The 27,886-nt window shown below is 39.6% G+C and overlaps 1 protein-coding gene across 2 annotated transcripts in view; it reads right to left on the bottom strand.

Moving 5' to 3' along the window:
- Positions 1 to 27,433, bottom strand: part of chrna6 (cholinergic receptor, nicotinic, alpha 6) — a 35,351-nt gene extending 7,918 nt beyond the window's left edge. The window contains exons 1-6 of one of the 2 annotated variants that reach the window (XM_034202488.1): positions 27,219 to 27,433; positions 14,353 to 14,466; positions 13,877 to 14,016; positions 8,436 to 8,480; positions 5,277 to 5,386; positions 3,253 to 3,460 (exon numbers count right to left, since the gene is read on the bottom strand). In XM_034202488.1, coding sequence (XP_034058379.1) covers positions 3,253 to 3,460; positions 5,277 to 5,386; positions 8,436 to 8,480; positions 13,877 to 14,016; positions 14,353 to 14,404 — 555 coding nt within the window. In that variant the 5' untranslated portion in view covers positions 14,405 to 14,466; positions 27,219 to 27,433. The remainder of the gene's footprint in view (positions 1 to 3,252; positions 3,461 to 5,276; positions 5,387 to 8,435; positions 8,481 to 13,876; positions 14,017 to 14,352; positions 14,467 to 27,218) is intronic. The other variant, XM_034202487.1, reaches the window with a different exon arrangement.
- Positions 27,434 to 27,886: the final 453 nt, after the last annotated feature.

Here is a 27,886-nt window from a genome sequence, read left to right as displayed (position 1 = left end):
CCATTTTGAAAAGGCCACCATCAACAATACAATACATATGGTATGGTTAATCCTTATGAATATGGATTTGTGAGAATATGCAAAACAAACTGACTTTCACCTGGGTTTCATGTCCACATGCACCCCACAGACTGTAAGTCGCTGCAAGAGGGCGCGATCACTGTAGTTTACAGATAATAAGGCCGTCTTGCGATGTTTACAGGTCTTACAGAAATGTTACATAGAAAGTGAAGAGGGAAATAAGACATACATGCAAATGAAGCCACATATTGTCCACAAGAAGCCCTCCAAGTAGGCAAAAAATGGTTCAACATATTATGCAATGTTTAGGTTCATATTTGTGTTTTGAGCCTTTACTGTTACATGATCACATGATTAAATGTTCAAAAAGGTCTTTATCTTTCTCATACTTCCTTTGCGGCAGCACCTCTTTTCACCCTCTGTCTGAAACCAGAGCCCAGCCTGCTCTGATTGGTTAGCTGGCCGGCTCTGATTTGACTGGTCAACCGCTTAAAGATGTGTCGGAATTTTCCCGCCCCCTAGCAAATCACATACAACGTTTTGGGGTGCTATACAATAGAAGCGTTAGTGTTACATATTGATGTCATTATGTAACATTATGAAGCAAACAAAGGAGTCCAATTGAGTTGTTTCAGGCGTGTGGGAGAAAAACTCCCTCTGGAGGGTTATTTGTGATTTTAGCCTTTGCAGATCCTTTACATGAACAAAAACCTATATAACACACTACAGGAAAGAGATAATAGGGCCTCTTTAAACTACAGTGTAATTGTATTCAACTTTCATCTTATTCTCAACCTATTCTCACTCCCAGCTTGTATCAACTTTTTACGTTTTCCCACTCAATTTGACCATAGGGTTTTGCTTACACTGCATCTACCTGTTGAACCCCATCCCCCCGCCCCCGGGCGGAAAAACGCTTCATCTGCAGGAAACAGCGTCTGAGGGCTTCTTAATATTTCATAAACTATGAATGTTTCATATCCATGTAACGGGAAGAAACTCAGCTAACTGATGATATGAACCATTTTTAGAAAATAATTACACAAGACTAACGCTGACCCTCTGAATCTGCCCTGAGCAAAAAAATCTTAATGTCTAGCTATACCGATCGATATACTTATTGGATCTGCACAAACAAGCTTAGCTAACATCATGAGAGTCCACAGATTATAGAAATATAAGGATCATCACTGAGCGATCAGAACTCGTGACAGGGGAAGCAAATACAGACAACACACGACGTAGCTTTAGGTAGCAAAACACGGAGATATGCTCACCTTAGCTGTTATTCTGATCAAAAGTCGTGTTCAATGGCATTAAAACGAGAAAAAAACGCGGCTGAAGGTTAATCCATAGGTTAATCGTTAATCCAATGTGTCTGTCACTTTGAAAAAATTATTGATAATCCATAATTAAATTTGTATGCAAAAATTGGAGAATAACAATTAGCTGCTAATGGTAGCCACCAGAGGTTAGCGCAGCTTCCGGTTTTTCTACGCGTCTCTCTCACTCCTTATTTGGTAACCTGTGTGTGTACGTGGAACTTTTCCTCGATTCCATTGGCTCTGACAGTTAGAAAGAGATGTCAATCATCAAAATCGACCAAGGGGGGCCAGAGATAGGTCAAATCCACCCAAATGACCTCAGAAGTGTTTTTTTTGTTGCTAAATCTCTCTAAAAAGGGCACATTTCACTTGTTTTGCATCGATCTTGATACAGGGTACTTATTATATGTTGTACTTTGGATTCCTAAAGCTTTTAGTCTACTAACCCATCATCCAAGGGTAGTTTTCACTATAAGTAAAAAAGAATTTTTGGACGGACACTATAATTTACAGTTGTTTACTATGTTCAATCTGAATTTTCTTTAAAATAAAAAACATCTATATTGATTCTGACTTTTCTACATCCAACTCACAGGTTTATCATTACTTTGAGAAAAAAGATTATTCATTTTCCCCTTTTAGAAGGGAAGATATGGTAATTTGTTCTGGAAATGTCATTTTCGAGCCTGAGACCTGGAAAACAGGCTCGGGGGTTAACAGGTTTTAAGTGGTAAAAACTGTAACACCAAAAAGTTGCCTTTTTTGTTTTGAGAATCTCAGAGCGTATTTTTATTTCCAGTATTTGCATGATAACGAAAAGTAAAGGAAAGGATTAGATGAATCATGAAACATGATAGAAAACCTTGCAATGCACTTACGTGTTTAAACTTAAAGGATCTGACTCTGTAAGACAAGTTTTAGTCTTCACATCACTACTCCCAACACTTTAAACATGGGATTTGTGTAGTGGTCCCACCTGTTAAACTAGTATGCTAGATGCTTTCCTCTAGCATCAGTTCTTGACACAGAGCTGCCTCACAGTAATTATGACTAAACTAACTTAGCAAGAACTAGGCCTACTAGTAACAACTGAAGGTTATTTATTTTAACCTTAAAGGTGGGGTAGGTAAGTTTCAGAAACCGGCTCGAGATACACTTTTTGTTATATTCCATGGAATGCTCTTAACATCCCGATAGCAATGAATATCTGAAGTGCTTTGACAAAAAATCCATAAAAAAATGTCATCTGTGGAAGCCGTAATACTGTAAAAAGTAAATCCAATCCGTTTAGCCGGGCCGGCTAAACGGATTGGATTGCGGCCCTGTCTGTCAGCCTTCCATCTCGTGCACGCACAAATGTATCTCGTGCCCTCATTGGGCGTGCATTGCATCAGTACTTCAATGACTCGCCAGCAACAGGCGGCCACTTTCACCAGTCTGCTGACGTCATGTGCACGTTCATGTGTGTTGGAGGAGGTGCTCTGTAAGGAAGTCTGAAGGAAGGGGCGGATTCTTTTCGGCTGTGTACTTTCAAATTTTAGTGCACTTGAGCTGGTTTCTGAAACTTACCTACCCCACCTTTAAGCTAACCAAGTAGTAATATGTTTCATGCCAAACGGTTACCCAGTACATAAAAAAATGATGACAAAAGGTCTGACAAAGTTGTTGTTTGAATTGGGTATGAGAACATGTTGACTGAAAACATCTGACTGTTTTCACAGGCTTTCAAAGGTAGTGCAAATCGTTAATGAAACCTAATATATGATCCCTAGGGTTGATGCATGCAGTATCTAACAGAATAATGTAAGAGTGCTTTTCTTTGAGGTAGGACAGAATGAAGCAAAAAATGAAATATATAAATTGTTGATCGTAACGCCAGACTTGGAAGACAATCACAAAAACTGACCTTAGACCCGATTAGCACCAGGTCAATCTTGGCTTTGTCATAAGTCCAGGAGCCGAACTTCATGGAGCAGTTCTGATAGTCGAAGGGGAAGTAGGTGATGTCCATGGGACAGGAAGACTTAAAAATGGCTGGAGGGACCCAGGTGATGGTACCATCAAACTTCAGCAGAGCCTTGGTCTTATCCTCAACCAGGAAATCACCTACAGCGCTGCATGACGTGTGTGTGTGTTTGTGTGTAATCAAGCGGAAGGAGTCCAATGGAAGGAGGGATATGAGGCGATGTGATACGAGCGTATGTGGGTTTTGCATAGGATACAAAGAAGGAGGCAGAGACGCCAGACAAAGGCGAGGAGAAAATGAAGGCGGAGAACAAAAGAGCGGGGGAGAAAATATAAAGCGGAGTTAATGGAGGCAAGAAAGAAGAGATTAGGATTAAAAGACAGAGGACAATGAAGCCACATTATGCATCATTGAGAAATACAAAATTGCCTTTGATTAACATTATGAGTTGATATTGAGGATATAATAAATTTGCCTGAAAAACTGGAGCACAGCATAAACTGACCCTGAACAACAGACAATTGTGTTGTAATTACAGACCAGTCAGTTGCACCTACAGCAGCTAGAGGTATAAAAGACATTAGAAGTGGTTGAATTAAATATATAACATTTACTCAAGTACTGTACAATTTTGATTCCTTTTTAATTTACCTCAATGTTTTCATTTTACACTACTTTATGATTCCACTACATTTTAGAGTCAGTATTGTACTTTTTTACTCCACTTTTTTTTTTACTTTATCTGACAGCTTGAGTAACTATACCGATTTCGATTTTAGAAAATACAAAAAACACATTATCAATCAAATCTATTACATAATATATAATTATAGTTTAAGATATCCAGTAGAAGTATACAGTACAGTACACTGACAATGAGCTCCTCCTTTACCAGCTGCGATGAAGACATAAATACAACAACTGTCACGATCTGTCTGTGTTTTGTTTTGTCTTTTTCTGTCTTTGGTTTCCGGTTTTATTTTGAAAAGTGTTCACCCCCTGTCTTGCTTGTTGCTTTCTGTCTGTGTTCCCTCCTGTCTGATTACCCGATTGTGTTCACCTTGTGCCCCTGTGTTTTCTCCTCCCTCCTCACCTGTCTCTTGTTTCTTTGATTAGTCTTGTGTGTGTTTAAGTTCTGGTTTTTCTGTCTGTCTTTGTTAGTTCCTTGTTTGTCTGTGACTGTGTTGACGGGGTAGTGTTCTGTTTGTCACTGTGTAAACCTTGAAATAAAGGTATTTTCTGTGTAATCTTTATTTGGGTCCTGCCTGCTTCACTCCACCCTGACACCAACAACATGATCTAGTTACATGTATGATTCTGAAATTGAATATTACACATAATGAGTACTTTTACGTAAGGTATTGAATGCAGGACTTTTGCTTGTGACAGTATTTCTTCAATTTGGTATTGCTTGTTTTACTTAAGTAAATAAGTTGACTACTTCTTCCATCTCTGGACATTTGGGCTCCAAAGAATTGGGAATTTATGTAATATTTCGGTGACGTTATCAACTAAAGTTTTCCTGCCAAAAAGACACATTTGGGGTTGTTTTCTGTCAGGGCTCGTTTGAACGTTACAAAATGTTTCACATGAGCATATTCTGATCCGTCATGTATTTGTTGACACTGTCAACTCCATACAATGTAATGGCCCCTGCCCTGAAGTGGTGGTAGGGGTCATTACATTTTCCATAACCAATCACGCGGGTGAATTAGCATTTTAACACTGATGTCTATGCCAACGTACTAGTTTTTGCCTGGTGGAGATGCCTGATTTGCAGTACAATAACATCCTGCTGATTCTAATTTCGCTCCTAATTAGGCAACAGCAATTATTGGCTTTGGTAATAAGAAGACTCTTTTTGAAAACCAACCTATTGATTTTCAGGTATTCAATCTCAATAGTGATTGCAATAAGAGTGAACAAACGTGATAATGATGATGATAATGGTTTGACAGTCTCACTTGTTGTAGAGCACGATGTCGGGTCTCCAGATCTTGTTGGATGGAACTCTAATGAACTCGATCCCGTCAAACTCTCTGGGCATCCACCGCAGCTTGTAGTCATTCCAAATCTGAGAGAGAGAAGAAGAGAAACCTCATTTAGAGCACACTGCCGAGCCAACCATCTGTTTTGCATTTTTCATTGTACACTGCAGACGGTATTATTCACTGGAGACATTCGCCTTTGTGGGAATATTTTGCAATACATATTTATACCTCAAGCAGAACTTCCTTTGATGTTTTACAGTAGCGCCAAATAGGGATAATGTCGCAAGGAATCTAACGCCCATCGACAGAGTTTCAAGGAGTATCTGAGGGCTTTCATTGCTTGTTCAAAGTCGTAACAAGCAAACATGTATTTCTTTAATGCAAGGCCTCACTATAAAAAGAATCACAAAGCTTCAGTAAGCAAATAACACATAACACATCTACAATACAGCTGAGCAACGAGCAGCTCAGAGAGGAGAGGAGTTAATGCTCACTGACAGAAGAACACTTGCTATGCTGTCAACATACCTGTGGGTAACATTTCATGAGCCGCGGATCCATTAGTCTTGGCTATTTGCATGCCATTCAAGATGAATTAATTCATTAGCAAAGGCAGATTAATATCCAGTTATGACCTGGGAGCTGTTTAATTAACCACTTCATGCTACACTGGATTTTTATCGTGAGCTATATGATTGGCTAGAGATGGGATTCCTTATTGGTCGATCTTTTTTTATATGGTTATTTGATCATGGTAATGATAAATGCATACAGCGAGTCACAAAAACCCCACATATTCCCTATGTATCTTAGTCAACAATATATAACAATACAAATATAATGAGAAAAATATCACTCGTCACCGGCTTGATCTTCAAAATCAGGATACATGTATGTATTATCCTTGCAAGAATGGAAGTAATCACCACACACAGGGCACACAGGACAAATAGTTCCCAGAGTAGAGTTCTTGACATGCTTATACAAGAGATTGTTACAGTCAACAAGATGGAAGAATACTGGTTCAAAGCAGTATTTTGACATTAGTTAAGATTAGCTAAGGCCTGCGTAAGCAATAAACCAGACAGTCATATGCCTATCTCTCTAGGGGCTGTGTCATCGTGCAATCTTACGGTACGTCCACACTGCAGCTTTTCAAAAATCTTGAAAATCTTGGAGCTGGGCGTGTCTGAAAGCTTGGGGATTTTTTGCGAGCAACGAGACCAACAACCAATCACATGAATCTCCCGCCCCCGACATACAAAGCAAAAAAACCCCGGGGATTTTATGCGAGCAATATATATATATATATAAACTCCCCAAACAGGCGAAAACCTACCAGTTTCACCCACTGTCTCTGCCACCTCCCTCCATGCCTGGTTCCTCCGGTTTGTATCCCGTTAATAGTTCTGGTCGTAAAGAACCGGGTGATTTGCTACCGTAATTTCTCGTTTGGAATATGAGGAAATTAACTGCGGTCTGGCTCTCCCTGCTTACACGCGGTTTGATTGGCTTGCGCTTCTACTGTCAGATTTGCATAAACGGGATTTGATTGGCTGACGCTTCCAGCTCAGCTTCAAAAGTAGAACATTGCTCAACTTTTGAATCCTGAAAATCCTGGAAATCCTGGAAATCTTCGCTTCGCTCCCCCACAATGCAGTTCGGCGACAAGCGAGGCAAAGTGACGTCATTCCCATTCAAAGTCAATGGGCAGAGAAGCGTTGGAAGCGGTTGAAGATTTGTTTAAAGCTGCAGTGTGGACGTACCGTTAGGAACATAGCTATCATAACTTCAACACAGTGTCTCATGAGCGTCATCCATGTAGTCATACATCCGGCTACGTACACAGCTACGTAGCGCCTCTGTTATCATGTGCTACTCTGATATAGAAGGAACATTCAGTATTTTCCCAACACATGACTATAATTGTCAATAATAGAGAAAGTGACTAAGGAGTTTTCAAAAAAGATAAATAAATACCACTAATACAGAATAAGTTAGGGACTCTACAAAGGTTATTAGGAGATAAGGCCATAACAAACATGATAGTCAAACCTGCTCTCCAGACGGAATAAAGGAGGAATATGACCAAAAATGTAAATAAATTGAAATAATACATTCTTATAGCGAAGAGGCAGGTAAAGTATTCCTATATTCGGCATTATTTTTGCATTGTTTAAATGTAGTTGTCTAATCGATGTCATAAAAGTATCAGTATAGCTTGTTTTGAGTATACAGTGAACACATTTAGAAACACTGCATGCTGCTACAGAAGGAATCCCCTGCAGTGTTACTGTGGTACAGACGCGATAAATTCATCAAGGGGGGGCTTTTTGAAATGGCTAACACTGTAAACCCCCCCCCTGGCTGCGATTCAAAGTCTGTATCAGTGACGGTGGTGTTGACACAGCTTAATCATTAGTGATGCCTTGTTATAAATAAACAGCTCAGCCATTACAAACAACAAATAAGATCAGCCCATACAGGCCTTTCAAAGCGTTTTAATTGGAGTGCGCAGAGATCACAGTATCATGTTATCAACCGTTAAATCTCATCAGCATCCAGCAGCTGTTTGGCGGCAACGAGTCAATGTTAAAAAAGTTCAATATTTATTATGAAAAGCGGCTTTAATTATAAATATTTGTCAAAGAGAGATTTAGTCGAGCTAAATTGGTGGTTTGGGGGACAGAGGCAACATGTGCTATTTGGATTTATGGTTGGGGAGGCAGGGTTTGGGGGGGTCAGGAGGTCAGGGTCCGTGGTTATTGATGCGCTAAGAGACAGAGCGTGACTAACCATGATGCTAGCATTGATCAATGGCCCATTGCATTCAAATGTCTTCCTTGGTTAGCCTTGGTTTCTTGTTTTGCCTCACCTGCTTTAGTTTTTACTTCAGTGATATATGACGTTCTCTCACACACACACACACGCACATACACACACAAATAAACATAGGGAGAGAGTGGGGCATCCCATATTGATGTCTGTTCAGAATGTATAGTTGAGTGTTAACACCTTTCTCACTCTTCACTGATCGCTATTTCTGTCCAGCCCGAAATGGGGTTAGGTGTGTGTGTGTGTGTGTGTGTGTGTGTGTGTGTGTGTGTGTGTGTGTGTGTGTGTTGTACTTACATGTCTGAGCCATAGATTTGTTTCCATGATTTGGTTCACCTCATCCTGGAAAGACAAGAAGAAGAAGGAAGCGAGTGTGTGTGAAAGAGGGGGAGCGTGTTGTTTGTACTGCAGATGGGAAAAAAGAGTGAGCACCATATGGAATTTTAAAAAAGGTAAACAAAAATGCAACCCGAAAAATTCAACATTAAAAAATAAATTCATCCTCTAATCGTTTTCCTCTAGAGCGGGAGTTGGTGGACTGAAACGGTTGAGTAATAAAAGATGGAGGGGTTACAGATGTCACTTCCTCTCCACCTCTCTCCGTGACCCTGGTTCAGTTTGATTTGCAGTCAATTGATTCTCAGAACTCCAAATCAATCACAGACAGGCCTGCGTCAGCAGATACACTGTGCACAAGCAGATTTGTGAACATATGAGCAGAGACACGAACACTGTGACACATCCACAGATTCCACACACACTCACCTTTAGATTAATCTCACCTAGCCCAGCAAGCCGATATAGCTACATATCAGCCCCAGCCTGAAAAAGGCTCCTGCAGGCAATTTCCTCTTAATCTGAGGATTTCCATTTTGAGCTCAAAACCTCTTTCACGGTGGGGATCTACAGCGAAACCCACTTCGAAACCCCCACCCGCATTAAACGTAACATTGCAAAGGCAAAACAACAGCGTATAACAACACCGTGTGACATTTTTAAAATCCGTGAAATTGAGCAGACTAAATAAAGATTGTATTCACTTTCTGCTTTCACTTCTCTCGTTCCACGGCTTATCTTTTGCCTTTTCTGTATCAAAGGTAGTAAATATGATCGGGGCGCTTGTTGGAAGACGTCTTTCAGTTCACACAGACTCTCATGTAGCCTACTGTTGAGAGGATGCTATTAATGCAACAACACGTTTGTTACATTCACTTTTGCTCTTGCAAGCTTGAACAACCGTTGTACTGCATCGGTTGCTCTGATGTCCAAAAGGAGTTACATGGTTCATGTTTCTTAAAACTGCTAAATGAATTTAAATGTAAAATCAACATACGTCCTGATCATACTTCCAAGTGTTTTAACACTCAAGTGTAACCCTTTGAATGCCAGTTGGGGATATTTAGCCAATAGCATAATGCCACAGTTGTTTTTCATGAGAAAAATACTATTTACAAACTGTTGCACTACAAACACTATATATTAATGGTATTCTCCTCTGAATTTCAGAAATGTTACCATTTTAATTGTGGTTTGATGATATTATGCCCTTGAATTTTTTTATGAAGAAAAGTTAAAGATCACATATACGTATGCTCATTTTCAGATTCATATCTGTATTTTGTGCTTCTTCTGTGACATGTCTTTTCACCCTCTGTCTGAAACCAGAGCGCAGTCTGCTCTGATTGGTTAGCTGGCTGGCTCTGTTGTGGTCCACCGCATAGAGATGTCCCGCCTCTTAGCCTATCAGGTCAAATGTGTTGAAGTGCTAGCAAATAGAAGCGTGAGTGTAAGGGTTGGGTGGTAATGGAATACATGTAACGGCGTTACGTAATCAGAATACAAAAATCAAGTAACTGTATTCAGCTCGCGTTACATTTGAAAAACGAGTAATCTGATTATAGTTACTTTACTTTCGTAAACCTGAATTTAATACATTTTGGAATACCTATTGGAATTATTGGTGGAAAAGTTTCCTCACAAAATGTAATATTCATGAGAGAGAGAGAGAGAGAGAGAGAGAGAGAGAGAGAGAGAGAGAGAGAGAGAGAGAGAGAGAGAGACTAGAGAGAGAGATACGAGAGCTAGAGAGAGAGAGAGAGAGAGATAGAATAGCGAGATCTAGAGCATCTGTCTGCAGAGATGAGAGCGAGAGAGAGCACTGTCTGCTTAGTTGCAATACTGTAGCTTATGCAATTTAGGCTATACATTGTTTATGTAACTTATGTGCCAGTGTGTCCATGGTTTTGAGTCTGTGTGTGTGTTGAGCACAGCGCCGTCTGCTTTTTGCAGTCTAGTAACTAAAGTAGGACTAAGCATACCGGTAGTTTCTGTGGACCTGTCTGCCCGTTTTGTGAGTGCACTGCGCGCATGCGCACTTGTGTGGCATTGGTTGGGATGACCTAATTAAAATAGCGTCCCCCCCAGTAAAAAAATCCCCACTACACCACTGGTGAAAACTAACCTTGGATGTTGGGTTAGTAGACTAAAAGCTTTAGGAGTCCAAAGTACAACATATAATAAGTACCCTGTATCAAGATTGATGCAAAACAAGTTATATTTGACCTTTTTAGACAGATTTAGCAACAAAAAACTCTTCTGGGGCCATTTGGGTGGATTTGACCTATCTCTGGCCCCCCTTGTTCGATTTTGACATGTGACATCTCTTCCTGACCGTTAGAGCCAATAGAATCGAAGGGAAATCGTCCCATAGACTCTCATGTTAAAACAAAAAGCTGGCGTCTCTGCGCATGCAATCTTGTTGCAGAGGGTAGGAATATCCCTGCTCTGACTTCTAGAAAAGGAAAAGCAGTTTTATTGCTTATAAATTATCAGAACATTTCAAAGGGGACACAGTCACATTGGATATTAACCTATGGATTAACTACAGCATCGGTTTTTATCGTTTTAATGCCATTGAAGACCAGTTTTGACCAAGGTAAGCCATGTTAGCGGTTGTGGCTACCTAGCGCCACATGTTTTGATGTACGTTTTTGTTGATAACGTTGCGAGTTTGTATCTTTCAGTGTTGAGGTGGGCACCGTTAGATTCTGTGTCTTTACACGATGTGTTGGATGTGCACCTAGGATAAGTAATAAGGGAGTGATTTTCGGTACAGTAATAGGTTAGCATTTTTCGCTCGGGGCTAATTCAGAGGGTCAGTGTTAGCATTGTGTGTTTAAAAAAAAAAAAAAAAGATCAGTTAAATTAGTTTTTTTCGGTTATATGGATATAAAATATTCATAGTTTATTAAATATTAAGGTTCCTTAGACGTTGTTTCCTGCAAATCACGCGATTTCGGCCCCGGAACCGGGTCCGTGGGGCTTAAGAGGTTTTAACAGGTGCTGCACTGTAAGGGCTTGAGTGAGCAAACCTATTACTGATGTTGGTTGACATTGAAAGTGCAAAAGAATGTAATGTAATAACGTATCATATGTGCATCCGATGGGGAGATGCTAAATAAATGGACTGACCATTTAGTGTTGAGGCAATGGTACTCGAGAATGAATTGTTTGTTTGTTTGTGTGTTGCCTACCAAGTACAGGAAATATAAGAAAGTGTTATGGTGCATTTACCTGAGAACTCTGAAACTCGCTCCATGCATTGCGGTAAAAGCAACATTTCACACAAGAAGATTAAGAGAAAGCTGACATGATTCAAACTATTGAATCCCTACTACAGCTAATACCTGGGACCAGGGCTGGCCCTAGACCTTTGGGGGCCCTAAGCAAGCTTTGGCTTGGGGCCCCCCCTCACTCTAGCACGTTCTCACTACACACAACACGGAACCAACTTTTGTCTTATGATGTTAGCATAAGCACACATATAGAGTGGCAAAGTCCCTCCCCTTCCGGGGGACCTCCATGGGACCTTATTTCGGAAAAATCATGTATTGAAGTCAATGGAGAGAGAAAGATTATCTTTTGATCCCGTTTGAATTGTGCAACGAATTACACATATGTGACCTGCTCTATCGAAATCAGTCGCATTGACCCGAAGACACATTTTGAGTTGTATACACTGTTAGAAAGAGGATATTCCTAGCTTTCTTATTATATCAGGATTGTTTTTGTACTCCAAAGAGAGAGAGAGAGAGAGAGGTCTGTGAGGCCCCGCCCCCCGCACGCAGATGAGAATTTAAATTTGTATTTAAAATATATTGAAAGTTAGAAACGGAGATGGTTCAATAGAATGTGCAAGATAACGTGTATGTAGCATTTCTTTATTGTCGAAATAATGCTGCTGAATGCAAGTGACTGGAAAAAAGTAAAAAAAAGTTATTACATCGTTTCAGATAATAATAATAATAATGATAATTCATTCTATTTAGAGGTGCCTTTCAAAGCACCCAAGGACACCTTACAATTCATAAAGTATTCTAAGGAAAGGCCTAAGACAGTACAAAGAATGCAGTCCGGGGGATGTGGGTGCAGATGAGAGGGAGCTGTCCAGAATGACACCAAGATGTCGTGTTTGAGTTGTGCTTTAAAACAGTAAAATATGTGTCTCCTGTTCACCAAAACATACCCATCTGTTATGGAAAAATAAAGTATTCCAAAAGTATTCTAAAAGTAATCTGAATACGTTTTTTAAGACACGTAACTGTAACTGTATTCGGATTAATTTCAGAGCATGTATTCACTATTCACTAATTACATTTACAAAGTAACCCTCCCAACCCTGCCTAGAAGTGATGTAACTTTGTTTGGAAAGTAGAAGTCTAATGGAGGCGTTACTGGCAGTGTATGGTAGAGAAACTCCCTCTAAAGAGAACTTTGGGATTTTATCATTTGGAGACCATTGATAACAGAATACAGGAAACGAAAAACCCCAAAGAGCACATAAAGGCCTCTTTAAAATTACCATTTTCAAGCCTGGACTCTAGTTTGAAAGCCTAATATATTGAAATGCATAATGTTACGCAACATTAGCAATGGGTTCCAAAACTGTGGTTTTGATTAGTTTTAATTGGGACCTCATTAAGGGTCTGTACTCTGGCTACACAGTTTATTATCCAATCCAACTTTATTTATGAAGCACTTTAAAACCTCCAGACCTAAGTGCTGTACAGAGAGATACATAACATATAGAATCACACAGCTCAGCTCACAAAACATACAAATAAGTATAAAATCGCATAAAAACAGCCATATAGTTAAAACAATAGACCACTGAAAGCAAATAAAAGCAACAATCTACTTGTTTACGAATGCTAAGGAGAAAAGGTGGGTTTTAAGACGGGACAGTGTGGGAGCCTGTCTGATTAGCAAGGGCAGGTCGTTCCACAGTTTAGGGGCGGCAGCAGAGAAAGCCCCTCTGCGCTTTTACTTTGTTTTTGGCACCCTCAGGAGCAACTGATCAGCTGACCTGAGAGTGCGAGTGTAGCTGTGTAACAGCTCAGAGAGGTAGGGCGGGGCCAGGCCATTGAGGGCTTTAAAAGTAAATAAAAGAGTTTTAAAATGAATCCTCGAATGAACGGGCAGCCAGTGAAGTGAAGATAAAATGGGAGAAATGTGCTTGTGTTTGTGTGTACCAAACACGAGCACATTAAGTTATAGACTTACTTAAGGAGCTGAGGTTGAATTTTCCCTCGCCAAAATCAATATCATATGCATTAGCAAAGCCAAAGAGATATAAAAATGAAGGCACAAGGTTTAAACACCTTGACATATTGTTGAGTCTTTACAAGCTTTGCGTACAAGTTATGATTAAAAAAGATGTGTTTGGATGTAAAGCTTACAACTTTGACCAGCTGTGAGATGGAGACCTCAAACTCCACAGTAACGGGGTCAGACACATTCTCCACTGGTCGGATGAACTGGTTATATCTTCTGAAGAGTTTCCTGAAGAGCCGGTCCTCTGCCTTGGATGAGAAGCAGCCTGCAACCGACAGAAAGGGTAGAGAGGGGCAGAGAAAGTGATCAGAGACTGGATGTTGATAAATGAAAGGAAAGAAGAGACTGAAAGAAAAAGTGTCTCTCTAAGAAGTCTGAAAGGCTGGCTAATCAATCACAGAACTGTGAGAAAAGGAGACACTCGCCTCTCTCAGTTTTGATGCTACACATCACTAGCTCTTTTGAGTTGTTAGGTGAGTGTTTTCAAATATTTCATGAATCATCTATAAAGAGGTCTCTTAGGATTACAGCTCCTCTGCTCAGATCATCCAAGTTAAAAGTCTACTTTGAAAAAGTCTGTGACATGAGTTGTTGGCGTTACTTTGTAGGACTTGGTACAGCATTGACAACTCTTCAGAGCAGGAAGCACCCATGTCCAGCCTGAATAAGTAGATACTCCGTCATCTGGACTTTAGGATCCTTTGCTGGCTGCTTCCTTTAATGACAGACAGGTAGCATTATGTACAGGTGGTATTTGAACATTAACTAAACTAACCACAGTGACTAACATGTCCTCTTTTCTAGGTTGGTGTTGGCGGCTGAGTAGGTCCATTCACGAGTGCACAATTCATCATAATATATTTCTAAATATAGGTATGTGTTTGTTGGACTGTGGTTGATTGGTGGTGTGGTTGTATGCACAGCAAAAATAGGAAAAGGGCCTTGTTTACTAATTATCTAGGAAAGAGTCTGTAGGCCTGAGGCATAACATCAGCATGTCTACCCAACAGAATGCACAGCAAGCTATTTTAACTTAGTGCAGAGGAGTTGAAGACTGTTGCCTGAGGGTAGGCATGACATGCTGAAAGTTTGCTTTTTCTTAGCACAGGTGAGGAAAAGTGTTGTGGAAGAAGTTGCTTGTTCCGCTAGTGTTTTCCGCCAATCTGAAATTCACTTATTTTTCCTTTAAACTAAATCCTCAGTGATATGTAACATAGATCCCAACCCAGGGTTTTTTCTAAACTCTGTGCCATAGTTGCTACATTTATTATACATTTTTAAATTAGTAAACTTTTGTGTTTTGAGGCTATTAAAGCACTTTGTCACCAACAGCCATTGAGTTGCATCCGGTAACCACCATTTGTATTGTATTTTTTCCCTTTTGAGTGGTGTATTCCACGATTCCCACTACACTGTAAAATATTACCATGATTTCACAATATTTAGCTGTAATATTTTACAATAAATTACTGTTTTACCACTTTACAGTCTTTACCTGTAATGTTCACAATATAACACTGTAATTTAGAATTTCACAGTGAAATCAATACATTCAGTTAATTACTGTGAATGTACAGGATAAATGATTACCAGGATTTCCCAACATGTTACTGTATTATTTCATAGTAAAATACTGTATTCAGACCATCCTCTGTGATAACACAACAAATTAAGTGATTTTCTTGCTTTTATCGCTCTTGCTTGGCTTTAAATACTAATTTATTTCTTTGGTGCAGGTTTTACTTAAATTGAAAGGGGCATGTGCCTTAAAATATACTATGCAACATATAAATATATGTAAAATTGAAATTGTTGTCTTGGCTTATTGTTTTCAGGTGCTTCCTGGGCATTAATCCTGAGACGGGCTCGAAAGCCAAAAAGAGGCATGGCAATTTAAACCCCCATGTCAGCACATTCTTCAGAAAATTGTTGACTTCGAGTGGATGTCTGTGTAGACATGTGCTCCCCTCCTTGTTTTCTTTTCTGTCCCCCTGCTGCGCAGGTGCACCTGGTCTGCCCCTGGCTCCGCCTCTGCCCAGGTGTTCCAAATTCCTCTCAGCCGTGTATATAAAGAGAAGCTGGAGGAGAAGGATGTCTCGCCCTTTCCTAACGCCGGGAGACACTCTCCTTAGAATACCTCTTTGCCATTTTGAGCTGTAGTCCAGTTTTTGCAGCCTTATTTTGTTTCCCATAGGGTTTATAATTGATTTCTGGTTGGGGGGAGCTCTGAATCCTACGGCCCGTGGTGTGGCTGGCTCGGGTTCCCTCCTTCTGTTTGTTCCTTTTGGCCACTCCTCCAGACCTCTTGTTGTTTCCCGTTTCGCTTGTGTGAGCAAACTGCTGATTATCAATAAATGCTCGTTACCAAGTACCGGTTATTGCGTGTATTCTTTCATGTTGCGGGTCTCAGCACGAGCCACTACCGTGGAGTAGAGGTTGGGGCCGTAACATGTCCAAGACACTGTGAAATGTACTTTGCACTTCAATGGAGTAATACAAAGTTAAAATGGGCATTTTCTTTGTTTTTCTTTGTAGATTGAGCTGCTTGAATTGTGTAGTTATGGTAAAATCCCAGTGAACTAGTCAGATTTACAATATAATATCGTATTATTTACATTTTTATATTTACAGTAAATTACTGGCTAATGTGTTGCATTACTTCTACAGTAAAAGTGTGAAAATACAAGTAATTACTGTAATTTATGTACAGCAAGGTACCATAATACCACAGCTCTGTACTGCTATATCACAGTAATTCCATGGGCATGGCAACTGTAAAGTCACAGTATGTAGTTGTACTTTTATTCTAATTTACTGTGAAATATTTACAGTCAATTACTGTGAAATCCATGCAACTAGTAGCCAGTAATTTACTGTAATTTTACAGCCAAACATTTTACAGTGTAGGGTTCAGAAAGCGTATGAGGGATTTACAGCGACCTTTGTTAATGTTTGAAAGCTAATCTCATGTATAAGCGTCTTTGGGTTCAAGAAAAGCGCTATAGAAATCAAATACATTATTATTATTATACCATCCTTTACAGTATTCTGCTTATTTTCAGGTTTAATAATTATATGTTGTTCCGCGATTGTGACTTGTTTACATGCTTTAATTCAAAAAGCTCTTTATTTTTCTCATACTTCCTCTACTGCAGCCCCTCTTTTAACCCTCTGTCTGAGACCAGGGCCCAGTCTGCTCTGATTTGTTAGCTGGCAGCATCTGTTGTGATTGATGAACCGCTTAGAGATGTCCCGCCCCTTAGCCTGTAGTGTGTTTGAGTGCCAGCCAATAGAAGCGTGAGTGTTAGTGGTGTCATGTCACTGTCACTTAAGTAAACAAAGGACTACAATGGAGGTGTTTCAGACGGAGTGTGTGGGAGAGAAACTCCCTCTGGAAGGAACTTTTCCTTCCAAAATGTTTGCCTTAGCGGGACCATTTACACGCAATAAAACCTGTACCACACTACAGGAAAGGGACAATCCAAAAAAGCACAAGAGGGCCTCTTTAACAGAGTGACAGACCTGTATTAAGATATTTGTAATGCTAATGTTAAACAAACACCCTACTGCCCATGCTTCACATCCTTATATTAAATTAGCCATGGGAAAGCAATGCATGTCTAAGCGCAATTAGTTTTGAACCCGATTGTTACAACTAAATGTCAGGATGTCATTTTGAGCATTACAGCCTCATCCATAAAGACAACCCACTCACTATATTTACAACCCTAGGTTTACGTAATTACAAGCCAATGAAAACCTCAAATTGACTATTATATCATATTTCTGACAACACATCCCCCTAAAGCCCACACACTAGTACTCTAAATAACAGTTAAACTGCATTCTCTACCAAGCTGAACCAGTCTTTGTTGGTTGTGTAAGCCGCAACAATTTCAATGTGCATCATATCAAAGCCACAAGTTGGGTTCCCCACACAGTTTGCTACATACTGAGTCACAACGGTTATCCACTGCTGACATTTGTGAAAGTGATCGGCCCACTCTTCATCCTTCAAGACCCCTAGTGCTCCCAGAGTTCTCACGCTGATTTGCAAAAATCTCGCTTGCTCCCATTCACTGTCTAAATATCTAGATCAATACCAGATTCTTCACTGCTGGGTAACTCTTACCATTGTTGGACACAGGAATATGTGTCAAGAGATCAGGGGGATAAAAAGGCAGGAATAAAACAAACGGCATTAAAAGATACTGGAAGCAATGAGAAGATGTCTAGCTTTTTAAGAACTTTTACAGAAATGTTTTCGCCTCAAAGACTTCGGCCTTGAGGTTGTTTTGTTTGTGTCCTCTTTTGTAAATACTATCCATATTGGACTTAAACAACTGAAACCAAGTTTGGGACACATGAGAGACAAATATCTGAATTAAAATGGACTTCTTAAGAGAGGCCTTGAAATCCTAATGATGAAACAGTGCTGACCCTATTTCATCAAGATGTCTTTCTTAAAGGCAAGTGATAACCCTCTTCATGAGAAAACAATGACACCATGACAATTTGGTGCTGAACTCCCGGTGACAGCCCTATGGAGAGCAGGACAAGAGGAACAAATAAATACATTTAAGAAAGACAAGACAAGGAGAGGAGTAGATGAGAGGAGGAAAAGAGAGACTGAAAGCAAAGCCTTCTTAAGATGTCACTCTGAAGATTAAGAAAATCCAGACTTCATAGCCTTCTGTCTGCTAGCTGCCTAGCATGTGCTAAATAGTATGTAAAGGGAGCATGGTGTCAACCCTTTTGCATCTGATCTAAGTTAAGCACAGAAATTCCACTAGACAAGTCAGGAGCAGTATTATTTGGGGAAGAAAAAGGAATAGAATAAAAAAGAAGAACGAAGGATAGAAGGAGTCCATTTAATTAGAAGATAAAAGCAAAACATGGATGAATTAGACTAAAATGGACTGTCATGGTGCTGCTTCTAATTGTTGGTATAATTACAAAGGCAGAGCTGCTCTCTGGAACACGTCCACCGACTAAATCAGCTCTTTGATCAAAACAGAATCCACACATGTGCACACGCACACAAAGATACACATTTAACATGGTCAAATGCATTTTACATTGAGAACCATAAAAGAACCAATTAAGACAGAAAATGAGCTACAGGTCTACCCGCTTTTATCTGGATTTATCACATTTTGTCACTCTCTTTCCATGTTTCTAATTATACGTCGCCAAATCTCTCTCACCAGTTTTCACTTGCTGATTTCATCATACTGGGATTAGCATATCATGTGGCAAAGGTGCTGGGGTGAAAAATGATTTACCGAGAGTTAATGGAAAACAAAAGTCTCAATACAAGTGTATAATTTGAGTCATGATGACTAAATAAAACCAACATAAAACCTTTGAAATCATGATCACAAATTAATCTTGCTATATTCATTGCTGCTATTAACTAAGTAAACATGAACATTCTTCTAAATTAATGGTTTCTAGATCCCTCCCACATGGCAATTGTCAAATCATAGTCTAGCAATCTACTAGACTTATTACGGTGCTGTTGTAAGAGAGATACTCAGTGTTTTATGTGTATCTTGAATATGTTAGGGCACGGTCACACATTAGCCAACATTAGCTTTGTGCTAATTTAAATTCTTTGCTAGCAAATGTGGCAACACAAACTTTCAATTCCAGTTGCGAAACAAATTAGCTACCTTAACTTTTGGTTAGCTTTCAAGCAAATATTGCCCCAGAAGACAGTGGTCATTCGCCCACATTCACGACTGTGTGACCACCCCCTGGGCTGTAGTCGTTAGCGTCCGGTTAACTAGCTTACTAGCTACAGTAGTATTAAGCTAATGTTACTATCAGTAACTAGCAATGGTTGTTAGTTTGAGGGGCATTCAGTATGTTGTGTTACGGATCCTGGATGCTATTAGAATTACGTTTTTTAAAGAGAGGATCAAATCTACCAGCGAATCCACCAGCAAAATTGGCAGTTGCAAGGTCTATCACAACATGGATCTCAGATTCATAGTTTTGATAATGTTTCACTTACACTCAAATGTTACTCACAAATCAACTTGCTGAGATCTACGAAGGTGTATGCATCATTAAAATAAGTCTATTTGGACTAGAAACACATGCAGTCATATTACCTTTTCCACCTTTTTTGAATTTAATGTCAGCCAGGTCAACTTTATTTCCCTGATTAACCCTCTAGTCCAAAACAGGGGATATATATTAACAAGCTAGTTTTGTCAGTTGGTTTAGTTGGCTATGTTTCGCCTGAAGGGTTAGTTTGTGATAACATAAAGTATCAACTTATCATTATATAAAAATTGTATGTAAAGTATACGTTTTGTATATGGTGAAACCTGCTTTTATTTAGGAAATGTATTCATCTCCACTTAAAAAATGACACCATTCATGCTTGTAGAATTTAGCAACTGATTTATTTAATTGATCTGTTTATTCTATATTGTCAATGTAATTTTAAAGCAGTTTTAAGAACACTTTTGATATCAAAAAAGCATATTATTATTAATAAATAATGTAAGTCCTGTTTTATACGTAATAAAGTATATTGTCATACATGTTTTGTATTATTTAATGCACATCAATCATGTGTAAGCTTTACAGCATTTATTTCCTATAGACGTAAATATGCTTATTGATTTGCTGTCTTTGCTGTTCAATTTGTTTATTGGTTGAGCTTATATTTTCAATCTGTATTGGAAATTCAGTTGAAAAAAACCAGCTGCAGCTTATAAAATAACAGAATTTTGTGATCAAAGTAAACTCAGCAGTATGTACAGTTAATGTACTCAAACGTACAGTATCAATTAATTACTAGCTGTGAAGAATATCTGAAAAAACACTTAGAAAGCTAATTAGTTCGAATATAGATCGCGTGAGATATATAATGCAGCCGACACAAGAAGGTCGGAGGTCAACATTGAAAAAAACCATTTGAGAAATGACTTTCATTGAGGAGGATGATGAAGAGCGAGCGTGAGGAGAAGGAAGAGGAGGCTAGAGGGGGAGAAGGACATATAATGAGTGATGGAGAAGAAGAGGCCATTTTATGCGCTGTTTGAGAGGATACTGTGAGAGCCATTTAGCCTTCCTTCTCCCCTGAGCATGCAAATGCTTTCAAAGGAGAGTGCAGGGGGGGTAAAATAAAGTGAGACACGGGGTGAAAGCGAAAGTGTGTATTCACTTTTGACATCTTCATCATGCACAATACCTGTATGGTAAACAATGTATAAAGAAGTAATGGCTTTCCGATTAGCTAAAATGCTTCACATGTACTGTATTTTCTTTTGTGTCTGCAAAAGCTGCGTGAAAATGAGCTCAAGTCAACTGTAGGAGATGAAACGAAGGGGTAGAAACTTAGAGGGATGGAGAAAGATGGAAGAGAGGACTGAGATTACACCGAGTCAGATGAAATAGGGAGCTGAACCTGAGAGATTTGTGAGAGAGAAAGTGTGGAGACAGGTGCAAAGAACCAGAGAAGATAGAATAGTGGGGCAGGGATAGGACTGTGTGTGTTTGTGAGTGTGAGAGAGTAATGGTGTGTGTGTGTCCAGTAAATGGAATAGAAAAAGGATGTGATGCCTACGACAGCAGATTGCTCTCTCTCATCGCAACTACAATATGTCAATACCTGCAAACAAGCTTCCATTTTTCTCTTCTTTCTGTGTTTTTGCAGCACATACTAATACATGTATGTATTCTGTTAAAAAAGAACAGATCTTTCGTCCCACAAGCCATCAAACTCCTTAATCAATGATGGCTAGGACGTACTGTTTACCCAGCTGGTCTGGCACTGTCCCCCCCCTCTCGCAAATGAGGGCCTAGGTCCCTTGCCATGTCTGCCGATATCGTTTTGTTTTACGTCTGTTCTTTTTCATCTGTGTCTATGTTGTTGTTAGTTACGTATGTTTTATCTTTTTAAATGCCTTGTGATGTGCTGCAACCCATTTACCCCTCAGGGACAAACAAACTAATACTATACTATATATAGATATAATACAGTGCTTTGAAGCCTTATGACATTCAAGGAAGACCGGACACGTATCTGCGAGCTCACACATTTTTTTATGAAGAAAGAGAATTACCTTTCTCCTCACATTAAGAATGAGCGATTTAAATAGAAATGGCACGTTTCCCTCAAGGAATGTTCACCCAAAAAGTAGGTTACTGTATATTCATTTGAATATGTTTCATGTAAGAGAGTCATTCAACCTTAGTATGTTCAATATCTCTTCAGTAGTTTTGTATCATTTGGCCATGTTCAATTTGAGGTTATTGGGTGTTAATGAGACCCCAAAGGGCCATGTTCTTCCCTCTGGAGGTCAACAAACATCATCTTAACCTTGAGAGAAGCAAGAGTCGGAGAAATGAGGGGTCATATCTCTTCTTTGGGGTGGTACAGATACTATTTTATGAGCTATCTTGTAATACTTGTACTTGTAGATGTGAGTAAAAACGGTGAAAGTCATGGTGAAATCGATTAGGTAAAGATTTGTCCCTTTTCCCCTGTAGTGTTTGGAAAATGTATTGACTTTGCAATACTTATTCTAAAAGTTGTTTTTACTGTGAAAAAATTATTTTTATTTCACCAGCGTTTACACACACCAAACGTGTTATCTATATTCTAAAGGTTTTTACAGAGGATGTGGTCTTATATCATCTTATCATCATTACATCATATTTTATAAATCCATAAAACATGGCGCCAAAAGTATGCAAATTAGCAACTTGTGCTTCATTTGCATAATTACACATACAATTTCCTAAAACTTGTAATGTTAAAGAAAACTGTTAATTTTGCTTTTGGGGTTTTACCTTTCCTGTGTGTTGTATAGGTTTGTGTGCGTGTAAATAACACAATGACATCACTATGTAACACTCATTTCTATTGTCTAGCGCTCAAACACATTGTTCACATAGACTGTTGTTCAACACATTGGGGCAGGGACATGCGGTTAACCAATCACAACAGAGCAGAGCAGACTGGACTCTGCAGAACAGGCAGTGTGAGAAAAATAAAGACCTTATTGAACATTAAAGCATGGAAACATGTCACAGAAGAGGCATAAAATACAAAAAAGAACCTGAAAATGTGCATTATAGGGCTCCTTTAAAAATGTAACCATGGGTGTTTTAGCTTCAAAAGGGAAACCTGTATTGGCATTATGTTTAAATTATGATGAAAACAATGTTGTATTCCTGTTGACCAACACTGGATGTGTGTATTATGAAGCAAGTACTGCAGTATGAGGTGTTCCAATTTATCTGTGAGACAGTTTGAGTTGAGCCACGCCCACACTGCTCTGTGTTCTGCTCTATAAATGTTACCATGATATAAGCCTTGTTTCCACGCGTCCACATGAACCATAAACACACACACACACACACACACACACACACACACACACACACACACACACACACACACACACACACACACACACACACACACACACACACACACACACACACACACACACACACACACACACACACACACACACACACACCACACACACACACACACACACACACACACACACACACACACACACACACACACACACACACACACACACACACACACACACACACACACACCACACACACACACACACACACACACACACACACACACACACCACACACACACACACACACACACACACCACACACACACACACACACACACACAGGCACACCTCATCATCCCCACAGTTAATTGACTGGATCATCGGTCATGTGTTCAAATACATTAAGAGAGCAGCCTCCATTTAAAAACAAGGTCCAGTAACAGGAATATACCTACAGGCTGAGGTAACACATTAGTAGAAGCACATTTTGAACACCTGAGGCAACTTATACTGTACATATCTGTCCATGCTATTTACTTTGACTTTGAAGTCATGTAGTGTGAAGGCACTGTTGACCATATATAAACATAACAACAAATTGCAGCTAAAGCTCAAGTCACATTCTGTTTGTAAAATGTTTCCTACCCTAAGCCCAGGAGAAGTTTAGGACATGTTTATTAGAGCCATCACAGAATTGATTTAGTCTGTAAGAGCAAGAGGTAGACCTAGGACTAGGCGGAGTGATTATATCTCTTCGCTGGCCTGGGAGCGCCTTGGGATCCCCCAGTCAGAGCTGGTTGATGTCGCCAGGGAAAATAAAGTTTGGACCACGGATAAGCGGGAGAAGATGGATGGATGGATGGATGTAAGAGCAATGCTGCAGTTTGCAGTCTGGTAGGTTAATGTTTCTAAGATGGTGATGACTCACCCCTGGAAAAAGGAAACACTGTGTATCACATCTTCATGGTCAAATGGATGTGTCTGTTGTGCATGCTGTCATATAAGATAGTGGGTTTTTGTGGTGACTAACCCAAATCATTTGCAAATGTATGTGTAGAGTTGTCAGTTGTCCATCTGTTGAAACTGGTCTCATATCCCTATATTGCAGAGGTCATTGTGAGGCAGTGGATGTATGTACAAAAAGCAATGGATTATCACACCACTGATTAGGGTAAGTCTCCCACATTTAAGATTGAAGTTACAAAAATATAAACGTGTGCTTAAAGTCAAGACGACAATCTTACTTTAACCACACCCAAATCCTTTGTGTGGCCTAAAGGTAACCAGAAAAGTAATGTCTTAGTTGTCACAAGTGAATACTTTAGGTCAAACAGTGTTTTAAAATGTTTTCAGTCAACAACATTTTCAACAAATATAAATGTTTCCTCATCATGTGTTTGTCACGTTGACATTGCTAAATATACAGTATTTATTCATTAATGTCAAATGTGTAGGAAATAAAGAGTTTTTAAGGGAACTGCTTATTTCTTGATTGTGTAAATATATTTATGAAAGTAAAATGAGATTTGTAAGTCTTCTAAAATGTTATGGGAGGCGTGTGGTGCAGTGGATGTGCGTTGGTGTTCAGATCAGGGGGTCACAGGTTCAAACCCCACTGCCGTCAGCATGTCGTTGTGTCCCTGAGACACTTCACCCCAAATTGCTCCTGTGAGGATTGTCCACAGTATTGAATGTATGTAAGTCGCTTTGGATAAAAGCGTCTAACAAGTGACATGTAATGACTGTAATATTAAGGGAGTCTTAAATGTTTAACTAAACATATGCACTCAGATTTCTGATTATGCAAAACATCTGAAATGATGTATTAAGAATCGTATTCGACTTTGTAAAGATCCCCAAATGATCAAATGTGTAAGAATAGGACTACTTTATTTTATATTGAGGCGACACAATTGGTAAATGTAATGCAATGAGTTTTCTAAATTGAACTGTGGTTTAGGAAAATGTACAGAGATTTCATAACATTTGATACTTCATGACACAAAACGTCCTCATCAGAGTAAATGTTTTTGAAGGCTACACAGCTACACCCTTGCCTGCTTACTGGCTGACATTAGCTAGCTGCCCAAATGCACTAACTTTAAGAGGGTCACACTAATCCCTTTGTCTTTAGCAAGGACTCCACACATTTACATTTAAGTCCCGGACTTTCCTAAAACATTTACAAATGACTGAACAAACTTGAGAAAGAGAGAGAAAACACATACACAGAAATGCATACACATAATAATCACACACACCCCTCCCAGCCAAGAGGGTCATGCATGGAATGAGAAGTGTGTGTGGAGGCCGATAAACCATGAGAGTGCCTATCTGCCACCTTGCATAAATCAGATAGCTGTTGTTTATGCCCTTCGGAGCAAATGTTTACGTTACTGCTTTGAAATGCCGCAGCATCATTACCGTCACTGCCTCTCTTCCACAGAGTGGCTCCAGGTCACATGCAGCTCTCTCAGCTGGTCACTGATTACAATCTGGGTGTGTTTCTATGATACCAGATCCTTCCTTCCTTATCTCCTCCTTCCTTTCCTTAATTCCTTAGGGACGCTGACCACAGCCTTTTGCCTGCACCCTCTTTCTAATAACCTGTTCTTTCTCCCTCTGTCCCTCTCTTCCCTCCATACTCCTTGCCATCCTTAATACCTTCTATAAGCCCTCCACCTGCCTGTACTCTTTCTTTCCATCAATCATTTATTTCTCCATTTGTCATGTCCTTCCTTTCTTCCTTACCTCCTTTCTTCCCTACTCCTTGCCATCCTTTCCTCCATTTCTAGACCACCTACACCTGTTTGTTCTTCATTCTTCATTCCATCAATCGTTTCTTTATCCATCTGACCCTTCCTTCCTTCCTTCCCTACTCCTTGCCATCATTTCCTTCTTCTTTCTGTATTTTTTTCATATCTCTATCTGTCTCTCTCTTCCTTCCTTTCTTCCTTTCCTACTCTTTGTAATTATTTCCTTTAGCCCCCCCATGCCTGTCCTTGTTGTTGTTTTATTTAGTTGTTTATATCTTCGTCTGTCTTTTCTTTCCTTCCTTCCCTTACTACTTCTCATCCTTTCCTTAATTCCGTCTCCCAATCCCTTGACCTGCCTTTTCTTCTTCTTTCAGTTAATCGTTTCTTTTTCAATATATCCGTTCTTTCCTTCCTTCCTTGTTCAATCAATATTCAATCTCTTCCTTGTCATTCAAAATAATATACATTTCCTCATGTCCGAGACCAGCTAATCACAATTTGTAATCCATCAAAATAACCTTTAAATGACCCCACTTGACAAAACATCCGCACAAAGACCTTTAATACACTTCAATCTTCACATAAAGAAGTACAGCAGCAAATACATGAATGCCAAGTCAGTATAACTTTTCATTCATAGCACAATTGGGTTAAAGCAAAGGTTTCCAGACTTATCCGAATGTGCACATGGCAATGAGGGGTTATTATTATCAGATGCCAGGTCAAATCCCCCCTGCCTGAAACCGCTCTCTGCCCTCTGTCTGAATAATCCAGTGTTTGCCCAGGCCCTCCCTGAATGACCCTCCACCCTCTGCGAGCAGCCCGCACACAGGGAAACAAGATCCGGTAAACAAATTATAATCAGTTTTGGTTTCCTGAAATCACGACTCAAGCCTCAAAACAACATTTGCATTAATCAAAATGCATCTCCCGCATTCTTCTGCATTTAATTGTGTTGGTCTCGTTATTGCCAAACTAAGTCGTGGATGAGCTTTATGAGCCATCATGTCGAGAGAGCAAAACAACACATCGGAAACAACTTTGAATTTATAATTATTTCGACACCTTTTTTTTTATTTCGACTATTTGGTCATGATTAAAATGTGATAAATTGAAAAAGTTACGACTGATGATCAATTACAACGGATAATGGCTGGAAAACGTAATTGGCTTTACGCACAGGATTTATTCAAAAACAATATGAAGACACATTTATATAATCGCGTTGAATTGAACCATAAACACATCAAGTTAATTGCTCCGGCTAACCTCTAATTAACTACACTTTTAAGAAAATATTTACTAAAAACATTAACTCTACATTATATTTACGACAACATTGGATAAATCTTACTTACCTTGCGCCATCAAACCCACGATAAGAAGCCGCAAAGTCCATCTCGCCGCCGGCTGCATCTCTCCTCCGTGTCGCTTGAGGATCCTAGACTTTTTTACAGTAGAAAGTGCTGTTGGTTTGACGGATGAGCGGTAGAAATAATCTGTAATGGCATGAAACAAAAAACCGCGCGCTGACTCTCCCCTGGTGCCGTGTGTCTCGCTCTGCCGGTGCGCTCCTTCCTGATCTGATCCGAACTTGACTGACTCGTCCCTCCCATATGAGCGCAAAGCTCCCCTCTGGCGCATCCACACAGCGGGGAGGGAAAACGAGCCGCCCTAAACAACTGCTCTGTGGGATTATAGGAGTAATTTCATCCCGTGAATCACAGGAGAACATTCATGCAGATCAAAACGACCTGTGCCTAAATTCTGGAGGAATGTTTGGCGTCTAATTAAAGGCAAGATTTGCGCATGTAAAATAGCCACTAGTAATATTGAAAAGCCCCTTAATGTGTTTTTGGTAGAGCCAGTGAGATCAGTAACCATTATTTTTTAAATAGAGTAATTTTGCGAAGCTTTTTTTTTTAAGATTTCCGGCTGATTTAGAAAGTTCTAGTGTTATAGAAAACGCAGGTTTTATGATCTCAGCACCACGGCCAGTGCCGCTAATTTACATTGTGTGTTGTCC

This window comes from Gymnodraco acuticeps, unplaced genomic scaffold (genome assembly GCF_902827175.1).
Source record: "Gymnodraco acuticeps unplaced genomic scaffold, fGymAcu1.1, whole genome shotgun sequence".
NCBI classification, from domain to species: domain Eukaryota; kingdom Metazoa; phylum Chordata; class Actinopteri; order Perciformes; family Bathydraconidae; genus Gymnodraco; species Gymnodraco acuticeps.
This window is presented reverse-complemented; position numbering and strand designations above follow the sequence as displayed.